Source organism: Ictidomys tridecemlineatus, chromosome 12 (assembly GCF_052094955.1).
Source record: "Ictidomys tridecemlineatus isolate mIctTri1 chromosome 12, mIctTri1.hap1, whole genome shotgun sequence".
NCBI classification, from domain to species: Eukaryota; Metazoa; Chordata; class Mammalia; order Rodentia; family Sciuridae; genus Ictidomys; species Ictidomys tridecemlineatus.
Window position 1 is genome coordinate 92478748 of NC_135488.1, and position 15401 is coordinate 92494148.

The 15401-nt window shown below is 40.6% G+C and overlaps 2 protein-coding genes across 10 annotated transcripts in view; one reads left to right on the forward strand and one right to left on the reverse strand.

Moving 5' to 3' along the window:
- Nucleotides 1–9322: 9322 nt before the first annotated feature.
- On the reverse strand, nt 9323–13827 carry LOC144369407 (uncharacterized). 3 transcript variants are annotated; one of them, XR_013429089.1, is made up of 3 exons: nt 13574–13711; nt 13319–13424; nt 9323–9580 (listed from the first exon to the last, which is right to left on the reverse strand). XR_013429089.1 is itself a non-coding variant. In XM_078029391.1 (2 exons), exons 1-2 carry the CDS (start codon nt 13793–13795, stop codon nt 13003–13005), a joined length of 474 nt encoding a protein of 157 aa, XP_077885517.1. In that variant the 5' UTR covers nt 13796–13818. The 3 variants fall into 3 exon arrangements, 1 of the variants encoding a protein (XP_077885517.1); XR_013429090.1 differs by lacking the exons at nt 13319–13424; nt 13574–13711 and adding an exon at nt 13744–13827; XM_078029391.1 differs by lacking the exons at nt 9323–9580; nt 13574–13711 and adding an exon at nt 13744–13818 and having other exon boundaries at nt 13003–13424.
- The window catches only part of Eif2ak2 (eukaryotic translation initiation factor 2 alpha kinase 2), a 36420-nt gene continuing 34194 nt past the window's right edge, over nt 13176–15401 (forward strand). For 6 of the 7 annotated variants that reach the window (XR_013429086.1, XM_005336548.5, XM_040271143.2 and 3 more), the window contains exon 1: nt 13176–13309. The gene's annotated coding sequence lies outside the window, so the exon portion shown is untranslated. Of the gene's footprint in view, nt 13310–13416; nt 13624–15401 lie in introns of those variants that run through there. The other variant, XM_078029388.1, reaches the window with a different exon arrangement.

Genomic DNA, 15401 nt, shown 5'->3' on the forward strand with positions numbered 1-15401 from the left:
AACATGCTAGACAAGCACACTACCACTGAGTCACAACCCCAGCCCCTGAATACAATTTTTAATTCAAAGTTAAAGGTGAGAGATTGTATTATTCTATCATAAAGGACTTCTTGCCACAAAGCCCATGGAATTAAGAAATAGAGAATATTCTAAAATGAATCTGCTGTTTGATACCTCCTAACCTCTTAATAATCTTTACTGTTTACATTGCAGCTACTTCTACTATAAAACTAAATTATGTGCAGTTAAGAATAGAATGATTCATAGAAATGTTAAGAAAAATTATTTTGAGGATTACAATTTCTAAAAGTATGGCAAATTAAGTAAACTGAAAATTTCCCCCTTTAAAAAATTTCCAAAAAATGTTGGATAAAAGTTCTTTAAAACTATGTACATAGCTTATCTCCCAGTAAATACACCATCAGGACCCAGAGCAAAGAAAGAGCAGAGAACCAGAACAAGTAAGAATCAGAGATGACACTGAAGGATAAGCATCTGCTTATCAGAAAAAAATATTTGGCCTTTGTTTTTTGAGGATTGACTTATTTTCACTAAACATGATATCCTCTAGTTCCATCCATTTACCTGCAAATGCCATAATTTCATTCTTCTTTAAGGCTGAGTAATATTTCATTGTGTATATGAACCACATTTTCTTTATCCATTCATCTGTTGAAGGGCACCTACGCTGGTTCCATAGATTAACTATTGTGAATTGAGCTGCTATAAACATTGATGTGGCTGCATCACTGTAATATGCTGATTTTAAGTTCTTTGGGTGTAAACCCAGGAGTGAGATAAGAGGGTCAAATGGTGGTTCCATTCCAAGTTTTCTGAGGAATCTCCATACTGCTTTCCATAGTGTTTATGCCAATTTGCAGTTTAAATTACAATAAAATTAAAGAAACAGAGAAAAAGACAAACGTTTTAAGATGATTTTAAGAAACCAGGAAAAGGGCACTGATTTTGGTGTATTTTACCTCTGCTCTAAAAATGAGATTCCACTTCCTGATGCATATGTAGAAGTGGTGAAATGAACTAATGTGAGGTTAGAGTCACGTCTGGAAGGAAGTTTGTTGAGCATTTCGCATTGTGCCCCCATGTTGAGAGCCACAGCCAAAGGAGCCCCAGAAAACTTCCAGCTATTGGCTCACCATGGCCCCAGCAAACTTCCAGCTGCCTGCTGATTGGCTCATCTGCGGTGATGCTAATTGGTCTGTTTTCCCCCCCTTTCAGACCATGGAGCTGCTTATTGGGGGACTCTTTTGGCTCTGCCCACATGACCCAGCCAATCGGCCTCAAGAGCAGGAGGAGTGGGGGATTGAGAGGCTTGTGGGAAGCTGGTGGTGGCAGTTGGGCTCTGAGGGAATTCCTGAAGAGCTCTGGTGGTGCGGCGTGTGTGTTCTTAAAATAAAGTTTGTTTCTGCTTGATAAGTGGCTCGTGAATTGTGCCCAGTCAGACTGCAGCATTCGGTGACCCGTACGGGGGAACGAACCCTCGACCTTGGCGTTATCAGCAAACAAAAAAAGAAGAAGAAAATTGATCTTCTTCAATAATTCTGGTTTGATATCCCTTTTTGGCCCCCAAAAAATACATTCTAAGGAAAGCAAACCAAACCTGTTCAAGTTGTGTTCCCACAGACAACATTACAACAGAGCTGGTATTGAGGAAGCAGGAGTTTAAGGACCAAGATGGAATATTTAAGTGATGGGGAGAAACAGTTTGTGCTTCCACAAAGGTCCTTCTGTTGGACAAAAGAATTACCCACAAGAATTGGCTAATAATATGCCCCAAGATTATAATACGCACCAATGGGTTTCCAATTTTCCAGGATCACAGGGGTTTGGGCCAAATCCCTTGAAATAGTGACAAATTAATTACATCATAAAACTAGGAATGATCTTCTCAAGTAAAACCATGATCTCATCTTATTTGTTTGTCCTCTGTGTGTTATAATATGATGTATAGAAAAAGTAAGAGGTGAGACTAAGCGTGTAAAGCACTTGCCCAGCAGGTGATATCCCAGGCTTAATCTTCAGAACAACAACAAAAATAGTAAATTCAATAAGTACAAGAAAGCAAATAATTTAGAACTGGGGATTAAGTTCACTGATAGCACACATATGCACTGTTCACAAGGTCCTTGGTTCAATCCCCTGCACCACTCACCCATGCATGCACACAAATTTTTAAAGAGGTCAAATTTTAGGAAGATCAAAATGAATGAAATAAATTAACTTTACAAATGTTAGACAAAATGAGATTCTACTGGGGTGAGAAAAATCACTTGAGATGAAGCATGAGTTTGACTATGAAACACTAGCACACAAGCAAGCACCAAAATATTGTTTTTAAAGTGGGAGACAAAGAGAGAACCACTAAATTGAGAAAAATCTTTTCAATGACTATATTCGTTCTTAGAACTGAGACTTCAGAGTTATTAGGTATGACACTGATATTATTAAGCTCTAGTTTTCATTAAAAACAAACCACTACCACCACCACCACCACAACAACAACAACAACAAAATATCAAACAGGAAAACCCCAAACTGTAGAGGTCAACACAAACTAATTAGTCAACAATTACACATCTATGTCTATCCGATTCAGGCACTTTGTACTTTGAGTTGAAAGAGTAATTAGCTATAGAAAACCTAACATAACAGAATCCACTCATGATTTGCCAAAACTATTTTTATAATTCTATGCTACTGTAATGAGGGACCTTCTGTATCTCCCCATAATACTCCCATTTTTGTCATAAAAAAATCTGGTAAATTGAGATTATTGCAAGATTTAAGAGCCATTAATAATGAGATGATTATTATGGGACCTGCTCAATCAGGGATTCCCCAATTGTCTGCTTTGCCAAAAACCTGGTATGTTTTAGTTATAGATATTAAAGATTGGGGGTTTTTTCCATTCCAATTCACCCTGAGGATAGTCCAAGTTTTGCATTTACTATCCCTGCACTGAATCATGAAGGTCCTGATCAGAGATATGAATGGAAAGTACTCCCTCAAGGGATGGCTAACAGTCTAACTATGTGTCAAATTTATGTTAACAAAGTAATCCAGCCACTTAGAAATCAAAATCCTGAACTACAAATATTTCACTATATGGATGATGTATTATTAGCACACAAAGATAAAAACACATTGCTAGAATGTTATGCCACACTAACAAACTTATTTAAAAAATTATAATCTAGAGATAGCAATAGATAAAGTACAATTAAATTTTCCAATTAATTATTTAGGAGTTCTATTATCCTCCACCATGGTCCGTCCACCAAAAATTCAAATACGAGTAGATCAACTCAAATCACTTAACGACTTTCAAAAGTTATTAGGAGACATACATTGGATAAGGCCTTATCTAGGCATACCAACAGGAGAGCTGGGACCTTTATTTGATATCCTAAAAGGTACATCAGATCCAAATTCACCCCGAATGTTAACGCCTGAAGCAAGAAAGGCATTAAAAATCATTGAAACATATATGGAAAATATGCATTTGGATAGAATTGATATAAGTTTGCCTTTATTATTTATTGTACTACCAACAAAAAATATTCCTATAGTAGTATTTTGGCAAGAAGGTCCATTATTATGGATACATTTATCTTATTCTCCTAACAACACTATTCTTACTAGGTATCCTAAGGCTGTAGGACAATTAATACTCAAAGGAATAAAAGCAGCAAAGGGAGTGTTTGGAATTTCTCCCAATAAAATTATTACTCCATATACTATGGATCAAATTGATGAGTTAGCTAATGAGTTAAACACTTGGGCAATAATCATGTGCAAATCTAGTGTTTCATTTGATAACCACTTACCATCTAATCCTTTATTGTCTTTTTGGTCATCGCATCCTGTAATTTTTCCAAAAATGACAAGAAAAACACCCATCATGAATGCTGCAAATATATTCACTGATGGGTCAAATAATGATACAGCAGCAATAGTTACACCTGATCAAACTTTTACATTTTTAGTACTCAAACAATCAGCTCAAAAGGTAGAGCTTAATGCAGTATTACAAGCTTTTGTGATGTTTAAAGATTCTGTATTTAATTTATTTTCCAATAGTCAGTAAATAGTTAATGCTATAGTATCCCTTGTAGATGCTGGTAGGATTTCTCCTTCCTCTACTGTTTTCTCTTTGCTTTCCACTATACAAAGTCTAATCTGGGACAGAAAAGATCCATTCTTTATAGGACATATCAGGGCACATACAGGATTTCCTGGAGCCCTTAGTTTGGGCAATGATTTAGCAGATAAAACTACACATGACATACATATTTTCTCTACACTAGAAGAAGCTACAAATTTTCATAAAAAGTTCCATGTCAATGCTAATACTTTACAAAAGTGTTTTAAAATAACTAAGGAACAAGCTAGACAAATAATAAAACAATGTCAAAATTGTGTGACCTTTCTACCACAAGTTAATCTTGGAGTCAATCCTAGAGGACTGATACCTAACCATATTTGGCAGATGGACATCACACACTTGCCAGAATTTGGAAAATTAAAATATTTGCATGTTACAGTTAATACTTCTTCTGGATTTTTGATGGGCTCCCTTCATGCCGCAGAAAAAACTAAAGCTATTATAGCTCATTGCTTACAAAATTTTGCCACTGTGGGCGTTCCATAACAGTTAAAAACAGATAATGCCCCTGGTTATACTTCTACCTCTTTTAAACAATTTTGCTCATCATTTGGCATTACTCATATAACAGGAATCCCATACAATCCACAGGGACAAGGCATAGTTGAAAGAGCTCATCAAACTATTAAAATGTACTTATTAAAGCAAAAAGACGGAATTGGGAAGGGGTATATATTCCCCAAAGATAAACTTAAAATAACCCTTTTTACTCTAAACTTTTAAAATTTGGATTCATCAGGGCTTAGTGCTGCGGATTGGCATATGTGTCCAAAAAATGTACATAAGCCCAAGGTACTTTGGAAAGATATTCTAACAGGACAATGGAAAGGTCCTGACCCAGTAATTGTCTGGAGTCGGGGGTCTGTTTGTGTGTTTCCACAGGGAGAACAGCAGCCGATTTGGATTCCAGAGAGATTAACTAAGGTCCTGACCCAGTGATTATCTAGAGTTGGGGGTCTGTTTGTGTGTTTCCACAGGGAGAACAGCAGCTGATTTGGATTCCAGAGAGATTAACTAAAGCGATTTCTACAGACCAAAAAGAAGATGATTTGGCTCAAATCCATAACAGCTGATATCCAGAACTCCAGTTTGGCTATCCTTACATCTGTGACAGAACCAGGATGCTTTTTTCAATATCTATTTTATTATTGCCCTTTCCCACATCATGAAGTTCTATTTTGTTTTTTGAGCTCATACAGACCTAGGTTAATGTTTTGCTGATCAGTTCTATTTTTTGACTATAGAGTTTTTAAACATTGCAATGGAGATTTCACCTGTAAAAAGTTATAAGGCCTTTACTATTATGTTATGGGTTGTATGTATTATATTATGTGTGCACACTTGTGTTTTGTGTTGTATATTTGTATGTTCATATGTCCATATATCATATATGATGAGCACTCATGAAACAATGGATCCAAATATTTTTTTTCTTATTCACGTGATTTAAATGGTTTAATTTAAATTGGGTAAACAGCTGTAGAGGATTGTTTTAATATGTGAACAAAAAAGAAGGTTAATAGATCTGTTTGTTTACTTTCACCTTTCCTTTTCATTATATTTAATAATTCTATTCAGGATAATGTAAATTGTTCAGAAAATTGTTTTCTTTTAGTGCCTTCTGGAATGTTACATAATTTTCTCTTTAGCCATTATTGCCAGAATTCCTATCTTCATCCCAGTGCCGGTGACGACAAAGATAAAACTAATCTACAGCTTCTGCAATAGCTATCACTGAACTCCTTGCAGAACTTGCCTGGACTATGTATCACTTGTATGCATTGTGAACTCACTTGTATGCATTGTAAACTATCTGTTGGTGCAGCAACTTGTGGTAGTACTGGGGTATTTTTGCTGATGGTGTCATCGGTGGTACAAAAGGAGCCATCAGTTGGCTTGGTGTATCCTCCTCCTTTCTGCTTGTGATGGTCGTTCAGCTAAAATTTGGGGGCCAACAGAGGTGAGGCAAAGAAACTCACACCCCCGCTGGTACAAAGGCCTATCCACAGGTGTGGCTGTATGCTGGACTGGTAGTCAATGACAGGTAAGATCCAATTGCAATGGTACCAACCTAAGACAGGAGGCTGACACCTTGAGGTCAGCTCATCCGATGATGGGTAAGGACCATATGTAGTATTGGACAATCTAAGGCAGGCATGGTCCTTAAGTCACTTGCATGTTGTTTAAACATAGAGGGGGAGATGTTGAGAGCCATAGCCAAAGGGGCCCCAGAAAACTTCCAGCTGATTGGCTCACCATGGCCCCAGCAAACTTCCAGCTGCCAGCTGATTGGCTCCTCTGCGGTGATGCTAATTGGGCTGTTTCCCCGCCCTTTCAGACCACGGAGCTGCTCATTGGGGGACTCTTTTGGCTCTGCCCACATGACCCAGCCAATCAGCCTCAAGAGCAGGAGGAGTGGGGGATTGAGAGGCTTGTGGGAAGCCCGTGGTGGCAGTTGGGCTCTGAGGGAATTCCTGAAGAGCTCTGGTGGTGCGGTGTGTGTGTTCTAAAAATAAAGTTTATTTCTGCTTGATAAGTGGCTCGTGAATTGTGCCCAGTCAGACTGAGGCACCCCCATGATGAAGATAAAGACAACAAGCACCTTGAGTTCAAAAATTTTTTTCCCCAATTTACCCTTAGGTAGCAGATGCCAGGTCCAGGGGGATCATCCGCTGGGCAAATTCTCATGAAAGGAACAAACTGATAAATGAGGGAAATCTGAGAGGTTGGGTCTTGCTTAAGATCCACTCACTACATAGCATTCAGGTTATCTGATGAGGACTTTCTCAGTCCATTCAGGCTGCTCTAACAAAATGCCATAGACTGTGGCATATGAACCACCTGGGAAGCCCAGGATGGAGGTGTCTGCAGACCCAGTGTTTGACCAGGGCCTGTTTCATGGTTTCCTGGTTCCTAGCTGGTGTCTTTTCACAGTATCTTCACATGACAAAAGGGACAAGGCAGCCCACTGGGGACTCTTTTATGAGGGCACTAATCCCGTTCACAAAGACTTGGAGAATGGGAACTTGAGGATCCTGGGCATCAGTGGACTCTTGATAAGAAGAGTTTAGAAGTGAGGTTAAAAAATAAATAAAATAATGACATCTGAGAAAGAGAGCCATCAGAGATGGGAGATGGCATAGATATTGACCACTCTGCAAAGTCTCAAAACAGGAACAGCAATAATTGTATTTCCTCTGCTAGTTAAAGGAGGTTAAAAATACTTGGCATGAGATTCTTTATCATTGTCCTGTTAGTTGCTTTAACATTTTAAAGTTTGGTTTAAAAGTTGCTGTGAACCTCAAAAGGGATAAACAGAGATGGAAAGGGAATGAAGCTTAGTGATGTATTTGCCTAGCAAGCATGAGGCTCTGGGTTCAATTCCCAGCAAACACACACACACACAGAAAAGGAAAGGAAAAAAAGTGACAAATAAGCCAATGAGATCAACTATAGGTCATGAGTTACAAATAAGTAAGGTCATCTCTGAAAATTAACAAAAATGATCTAAGATGCTTCTAATCTGTCCATGTATCTACCTACCTCTCTTTCCATCTCGTAAGCACCAGTCTATTCCCTTCCTAGGACAGGCCTTCTTTTAGCAACCAATTTCCACATAAAAAAAAATTTTAAGGGCACAATATTACTTTGGACCGTCATTTTATTTCCATTATTATACTGCCCATGCTAGGCTTTCAATACACATTTTATTAAATAAATTAATGGAGAAAATTTTCTAAGAAATGTGTTTCAGAATATCAGCTCAGTTAGGATGCTTTTGATATAACAAATACAAAATACAATACAAATTAGTTTTTGAGGGAAGAAAACAATGGAATGATCTTATCACTGGATCTGGTTTCAAGTGAGGCTTGATCTGGGCCTCACATAAGGACCTGATTCTTAGTCTTCATTCCTCAACTGTACTCCCTCAGTGTAGAATCTGTTTTCAGGGAGGTTTTGTTTATTATCCAATGTTTGATGTGAGAAGCAGAAATCACTGTATGATAAGCAGAAAGATAAAGTAGGAAATTAACACTTCCATAGTTGTTGGAAGGATTGATCATCATGGAAACCAGAAGAGACTTACCTTCCACTGTGGCTGCGATCTCAAACACAGGACCCTTCCATTTTCCAGTGCGGGTTTCTCTCCTGCCACCATAGAAATCTAATACCCTTAGAACACTAACAAGGGTCTAAGGAGTTTAGTTCTTACAAAAGCCCCTGAGTGTCAGAGCTTACTCGTTTATCCTGCCACAGAAGGATAGCTTTATTCTCCCTTCCATCTCCCATAACTTACATTGCTGTTCATCCATCATTGGCAGGTCCCAACTTATATGCAAAACTTTAACTCCACAGAAATACGGAAATAATTGCTTAAACTTCCATATATTATAATTCAGGAGATGAAGAGACATTGAAGGGAGTGAGAATAGAAGCTTAAAAAATTAATAATATCTGGTACAGTACACCCCTTCTAACAATAAAAATACACCCCTTCTTTCAATCAAATAACAAAATTGCCTCTCTGATGAACACAACCATTTTCTCCTTTGAATGAAAACATGCCCACCCCATCCCTTAAATCTTTATACCCGTTACTCTGTGTTGTTCCTTCATCTTCTATTTTAGTCACAATCCATCTTAAGACATTCTAAATTAAAGACTATCTTATAAAATTAGCCATCAACAATAAATATTATATAAAATGAAACAGAGAAGCAAAAGAAATCCATTAACATATATAAAAACAAAGGAGAAAACTTGCATAGCTTCTGTGATTCTTTATTCTTTGCTCATAAGATCACAGTGGGTGTTTATAGCTTCCTGTTCCATGTTCCTTTTGCCCTCAGAGTACTTCCCTGCTGATAGAGTGATATTAAGCTTCAATCCTGAAGGGTCTGAACCCATAGCAGTCCCACCTGTGATGGACAGGGGTAGTTTAACATTTATCACTAAACATGGAATTACCATGAGGAACCCCAGAGGAAGCCCTCAGTTGAAGACATACACTTCTACTGTGGCTCTCTCATCTCTCTCAGCGGTGGCTGTTAATTCAGGGAAGAAACCTGACAAGGGGTGATGGGAAATGAAGAAAAGGGCCAGGTGGGCAGCCAGACTCTAATGGAGTTTGACCCAGAGCTAGCTCAGCATTTTATTATATAGGTTTCATCATCAAAAGGTTATTTGTGGGAAAGTTTCAGCGAAGCAGGCAAATTGAAGGACACAGAACTGATGAGACATTAGGGTCATCTTGTTATGCTTCTCTGTCCCTGGGAGTTGGTGCCTGATAACTGCTGCATGCCTTTGCACAGAAACTCATCGGGTCGGCATCAACATAGCAACTGGTCCTTCTTGACCTGCACCTTTGCACAGGCAGTTCGAGTGCAAACATGGCTACGAAAGAATCAGAAAGACCATGATTGAAATCATTGCTCTCCGCGCACTTCCTTGACCCCCTTGTGTAGCTGCAATACTATATGCCCTTGGTAAGTGGTGTCAATCATCCCTCCAGTTCAGCATCCCACCACCCCTTATTTTCTTGAAGAATGACAGCATGAGAAACCTACAATGTCTGAATACATTTCAAGTTCTCCTTCAAGGAACTATGTAACCCTGGTGGAAGAGAGCTCAAAGACATGGAAGCAGAGGCACTCATTTTGTACTTTGTGATTAGGTGTAATTGTGGTAGATAACCTTCTACTTCTATTGTTTCCTGGGGCCATGCATCCTAGCCAGGAAGGAGCAGCAAGTAGGTTTAGAGTATGTATTGCACCTGAAGGACAAAACACCTCCAACTTGCTAAGTGTTGCCTCCTACCTTGAGCTGTAACTGCGTCTTCAACACTCCATACTACTCTCCTATAAGGCTAGCTGCACTGGGGCAACAGAGCTCATAAAAAACCCATTGAATCCTATAGTAGTCAGTATACAGCCTCACTGCTTTTTTTTTTTTTTTAAGGTCTCCTTAGTGAGAGATACTATGAAGGTGAATAAGGCATTAACAATATCCACAAAGATGTGCTGGCAGAGACATGGCTGGAAGGAAAAGCAAACTGAATAAATGTTTACTCCAAAGAATAAGGGGAATAATGTTTTACTCCACAGAGGAAAAATTCCCTGCCCCCTCCATAATGAGAGGGCCCTGGTGTAACCAGTCTGCCACCAAATAGTTGGCTGGTCTCCCTTGGAGTGTGGAGTATTGTGATACACACTGAGGGCTCAGTGTAGGTCTTTGCATATGGTGTTCAGAAGCCACAGTAGCTTTGATGAGAAGTCCGTCTTGACAAACTCACATTTCTGCTGCTGGTTAAGAGCCCCAGAGAGGCTGGGGCTGTATGTAGCTCAGTGGTAGAGTGCCTGCCTTGCACATGTAAGGCACTGGGATGGATCCTCAGCACCACATAAAAATAAATGAAGATATTGTGTCCATCTACAATTAAAAAAATATGAAAAAGAATAGTTTTTTTTTTAAGAGCCCAGGAGTAGCTGGGGGGAAGACAGAAAAGTCTTGCTTACCTCCTTCCAAAAGCTTGTTTAGCAGAGGGTGCCTTTGGTGAACATTCACACACACACACACACATACACACACACAAAAAAAAACCCAAAAAAATAAAAATAAAAACAAAAACAAAAACAAAACCAACATACTCATACTTTGTCCAATTCCAAGATGGTTCACCCTCATCATTTTCCCCAGACCCCCTTTTCACCAGCTCTCTGATTTCATTCCTTCCAAATCTCTGAACATCACCTAAACAGCTGGCCATGGATCTGTACAAGCTACCAGAGGAAGGATGTTTGAATCTTCTTGGAGGACAAGGTTAGGGAGTGAGTGCTCAGGTTGAGCATTAATCCACTCTAATATTCTTGACTTCCTGAGTATTTCTGATTTCTTTATCTGCATAATTTGGCATTACAATTTCTTTTAATGTGGGCTACCATTAAGCTCTGGTTGCAGTAAACCAACTTGAGCAAATTTTAAAACCATCCCCAGTGCTGGAGCTAGCACATTGACTTCCTTCATGTTGTCTTTTCCTGGGTTTCTAATAAAAATTAAATAATAAATAATAAAAATTAGTGAAATTATTCTGTTGTATAAACTGTCTCCTCTCCAACAGATCTTTTCCTTATCCTTTTGGGTCATGGTAGCGTTTGATTCTAGTTCTAGGAGTGAAGGCAGAAGTAGGGATGGTGCATTTGAAGAGTCAGCACCTCCTTACAAAGTGACTACCATGGATTCTTCAAACCAGGCTGTGCCAGCCTGATCACTATGCTGGAAGGCCTGCAGAGACTGCACATTGTGGGAGGGCCATACTACTAGGATTCATTCAATCTACTCAAATTCCCAGGGCGTCATTCTTTCCCAATACATACACTTCATGTTCACTTAAGAGACTAGATGAGGCTCCACATTAAATTAATATTGTAATTCTGCTACCTGCAGCAATAGACTCTGCACCTGATTTTTGCGACATTAGTTCTGGATCTATATGAAATAGGAGGTCCTTCTGGAAAAGTCACAATAGCTTGTATCCTGTGATCATGCTTGAGATTATGATTTTTATTTCTTAAAGTTCCCTTGGGGGAAGTGCTGGGGAGTGATATTGCCCAAAATATATTGTTATATTGTGGGCATATATGAATATGTAACAATAAATCCCATTGTAATGTATAACTGTAATGCACCAATAAAAAAACTCGGAAAGAAAAAAAAAGTTATCTTGGGCAGTTCAGGGCCCAAGAATATCAGAAAACTTGTCCCTGCTGCTGCCAGTGATGTTGTCACACCCATCACACACAAGCTGATGAACAGACTCCTGCAAACACCCACCACCATCAGAGAGCTTCTTTTTTGTCATCTTGAAATGCTACAGAAAGATGGCTCTCTCTCTCATCTACCTTCTTTTTTTTAATATTTATTTTTAGTTATAACAATATCTTTATTTTATTTTTATTTGGTGCTAAGGATCGAACCCAGGGCCTCATGCATGGTAGGTGAGCATTCTACCTCTGAGCCACAACCCCAGCCCTCTCTCATCTACCTTCTAAACCTCCCACTAGAGCTTCACATTTAGGGAGCTTAAACCCTGCTAAGGACCTAAGCCATAAGAAAAGTGTAGATTTCAGTTGCTGATATCCTGTAACAGAGAGGCAAGTGGATGGACAAGCACAGTATATAATGTGCATTTGAGACCTATCTTGGGATCTCCCTGTCTCTTCCTAGCTAAGACACTGAGTGCAGACTCAGACTCCCGGTTCTAATTCTAGCTCTCCTTCTTACTGGCTAACTTCCCTGTGCCTCAGACACATTTCCTCAACTGTTCAATGGGAGTAGTAAGGGCACTTAGCTTGGGGTCCTGGTGTGAGGATATGTGCACCAGTGTTTGACACAAGGTAAATCCTCAACACCCTTTAAGCGGTGTCAAGGAGCGAGTGTGACTCTAAGAAAGTCACAGTCTATAGTGTGGACAAGGAAGAGGGATACTTCGATGGCTACAGGCCTGAGCTTGAACTGAATCCTGGCTTTGCCGCCTACCAGAGTTAGGACCCAGAGTGAGTTACTCAATTTCTCCTCTTGTAAACTGGATCCCTTACTATTCAACTCCCTGGCCCCATCTCAAAGGTTGTTTTTTTAAAGAGTAAACAGGACCATCCATCCCAGAGCCCAGGGAGCACCTAGCACGCCTCGGGTGCTGCAGCACGTGGGGCCAGGAATCTGCCCGAAGCCCGGGAGGGGTGCGGGGCGCCGCAGCAGCAGACCCGGGTGCCAAGCCCGCCCCGCGACGCTCCGCGCACGCTCGGGACCCAGGTCGGTGGTCAGACCCCCTGCAGCCGCTGTGCGCTTGTGCGAGGGTTGACAGCGCTGAAGGCGGAGTCCGCCTGGGAAAAAGAAACCGAGAGTCGATGGCCGGGAAGCGGGCCGGCTGCGCCTGACTGCGGCGGCGCGGGGCAGCGCGCCGGCGGGCAGACCGAGGTCCAGTCGGGACGCGGGTACGAGCCCGGACCCGGAGAGGCGGGAGTCCTGCAGCCTACGTGCGGGGACCCCACCCGGATCTGGAGAAAGGATCGTGGGACGCAGCGGGACCCAGAGGCCGTTTCCTTCCCGCGAAGAATATCAGAGAAGGTAAGAGACCTCTCCCAGGCAGCGGATGTCGGGGGTGGAGTGGAGGGGATCCGGTGGAAAACCGACTGGCCCCAGGACCCCACGGACAGCTGGGCAGTTTGGAGTCCTGGATTACCTACAGGTTGGCGAAATAATCGCTGGCTAAATAGCTCCTGCTTGGAGAGTTGCAATGATTTCCCAAATTGCCCCGCAACAGCCCGCTCTACCCCACTCCCCGCACACCGCAGCAAGCGAGTGTTCCCTGTGTCACAAGGCCACACTCACCTGCTCTGGCCCAGTCCTTCTCCTCAGAACCCGGTAATCAAGGCCCCAAGGCAAGGCCCCTCAGGTGCCCCTTTCTAGCTACACTGACTTCCTTGCTGTTTCAGTTTCTTTTTCCTGAAAAGCTCTTCCCACAAGATACTTGCATGGGCCAGTTCCTTGCTCTATCTTACCTTCTTCCAGTACCAGCTTCACCAGGCGACCCTCTAGAAACAGCTTGTGCATAAGAGAGATGTCCCTCCACCCGGGCTGCCCCCTCCAGTTTTCAATAGAGTGCTTACCAACCTGCGACTTAAAAAAAAAAAAAAAAAAAAAAAGATGGGTTTGTCTGTCATTTTTTCCACTAGGAAATTCACAAGAGCAGATTTTATTCAGGGCTCTGACCCCCAGCACATAGTATAGAATATGTGCTTATGAAATGTTACTTGAATGGTGATTCATAAATTCTTGGTTGAATTCCAGAATCATGAAACTTCATATGGCTCATACTTTCTTTAGTACTCAAGAAAGAAGGCCTTGCTAAACCGGGGGCGGTGGCGCACACCTGTAATCCCAGCGGGGTTCGGGAGGCTGAGGTAGAAAGATAGAGACTCTGCTCAAAGCCAGGCTCAGCAATGGCAAGGCGCTAAGCAACTCAGAAAGAACCTGTCTCTAAATAAAATACAAAATAGCGCTGGGGATGTGGTTGAGTGCCCCTGAGTTCAACCTCTAGTACCCCTCACCAAATATAAAAAAAGAATGCCTTGCAAGATGGAAACTAGAGGATATACTATCTGCTGTCACTTAGGAAGTTAGGTAAAGAGAGCTTGAATCAGGACAGTGCCTGTAGACATCTTTGAGAAGGAGAAATGATTTTGGTGACAGGGAAGATCATAAAGGCAGTTTGTTGAATATTTTGAGTTTAAAGTTCATTTAAGGTGTTCAAATAGAGTTGTTGGATAGAGAGACCTGAAACTCACAGAGATGTTTATGAGAGATATATAAAGTTTAGAGTTAATAACATACAAATAATTGTTGAAATTATGGACATGCAAAAAAAATGAAGAGAACAGATTTTTGTTTGTTTGTTTATTTGTTTGCTTGCTTTTTTTGTTTTTGTTTTTGTTTTTGGTACTGGGGATTTAACCCAGAGGGGATCTGCTACTGAGCAGTATCCCTAGCCTTTTCTATTTTTTATTTTGAGATAGGATCTCACTAAGTTGATTAGGATCTTGCTAACTTGCTGAGGCTGGTCTTGAACTTATGATTCTCTTGTCTTAGTCTCCCAAACTGCTGGGATTACCAGCATGTGCTGCTGCATCTGGCAGGAATAGGGTCTTCAGACCGTGTCAGCATTTGGGGCCTATGAAATTAAGAAGTGTTACCCATGGAAGAAGGAGAATCACAAGAGAGTGAGAAGTAAGAGTTTAGCAGGGTTGCCTTGCAGTCTCTATAGGTGTACATACTTATTCTGGTGGTTTCATATAAATAGAATCATATTATATGACATTTCTCATCTGGCTTTTTTCATTTAGCACGTTCTTGAAGTTCATCCATGCTATAGCATATACCAGTACTTCATTCCTTTTTGTGACCAAATAATGTTCCATTGTGTGGATATACTACAGTTTGTTTACCTTTCATTAGTTGATGGATACTTGGTTTGTTTACACATTTTAGCTATTGTGAACAGTCCTACTATGAACATTCCTATGTAAGGATGTGTTTGAAATCTATTCCTCAATTCTTTGAAATACCTAGGAGTGGAATTTAGTTAGCAGCTTCACTTCTTAAAGCATTTCAATTAATTTTTAGGTGATACATAAAAACATAAAAATTGTGCATGTTTATT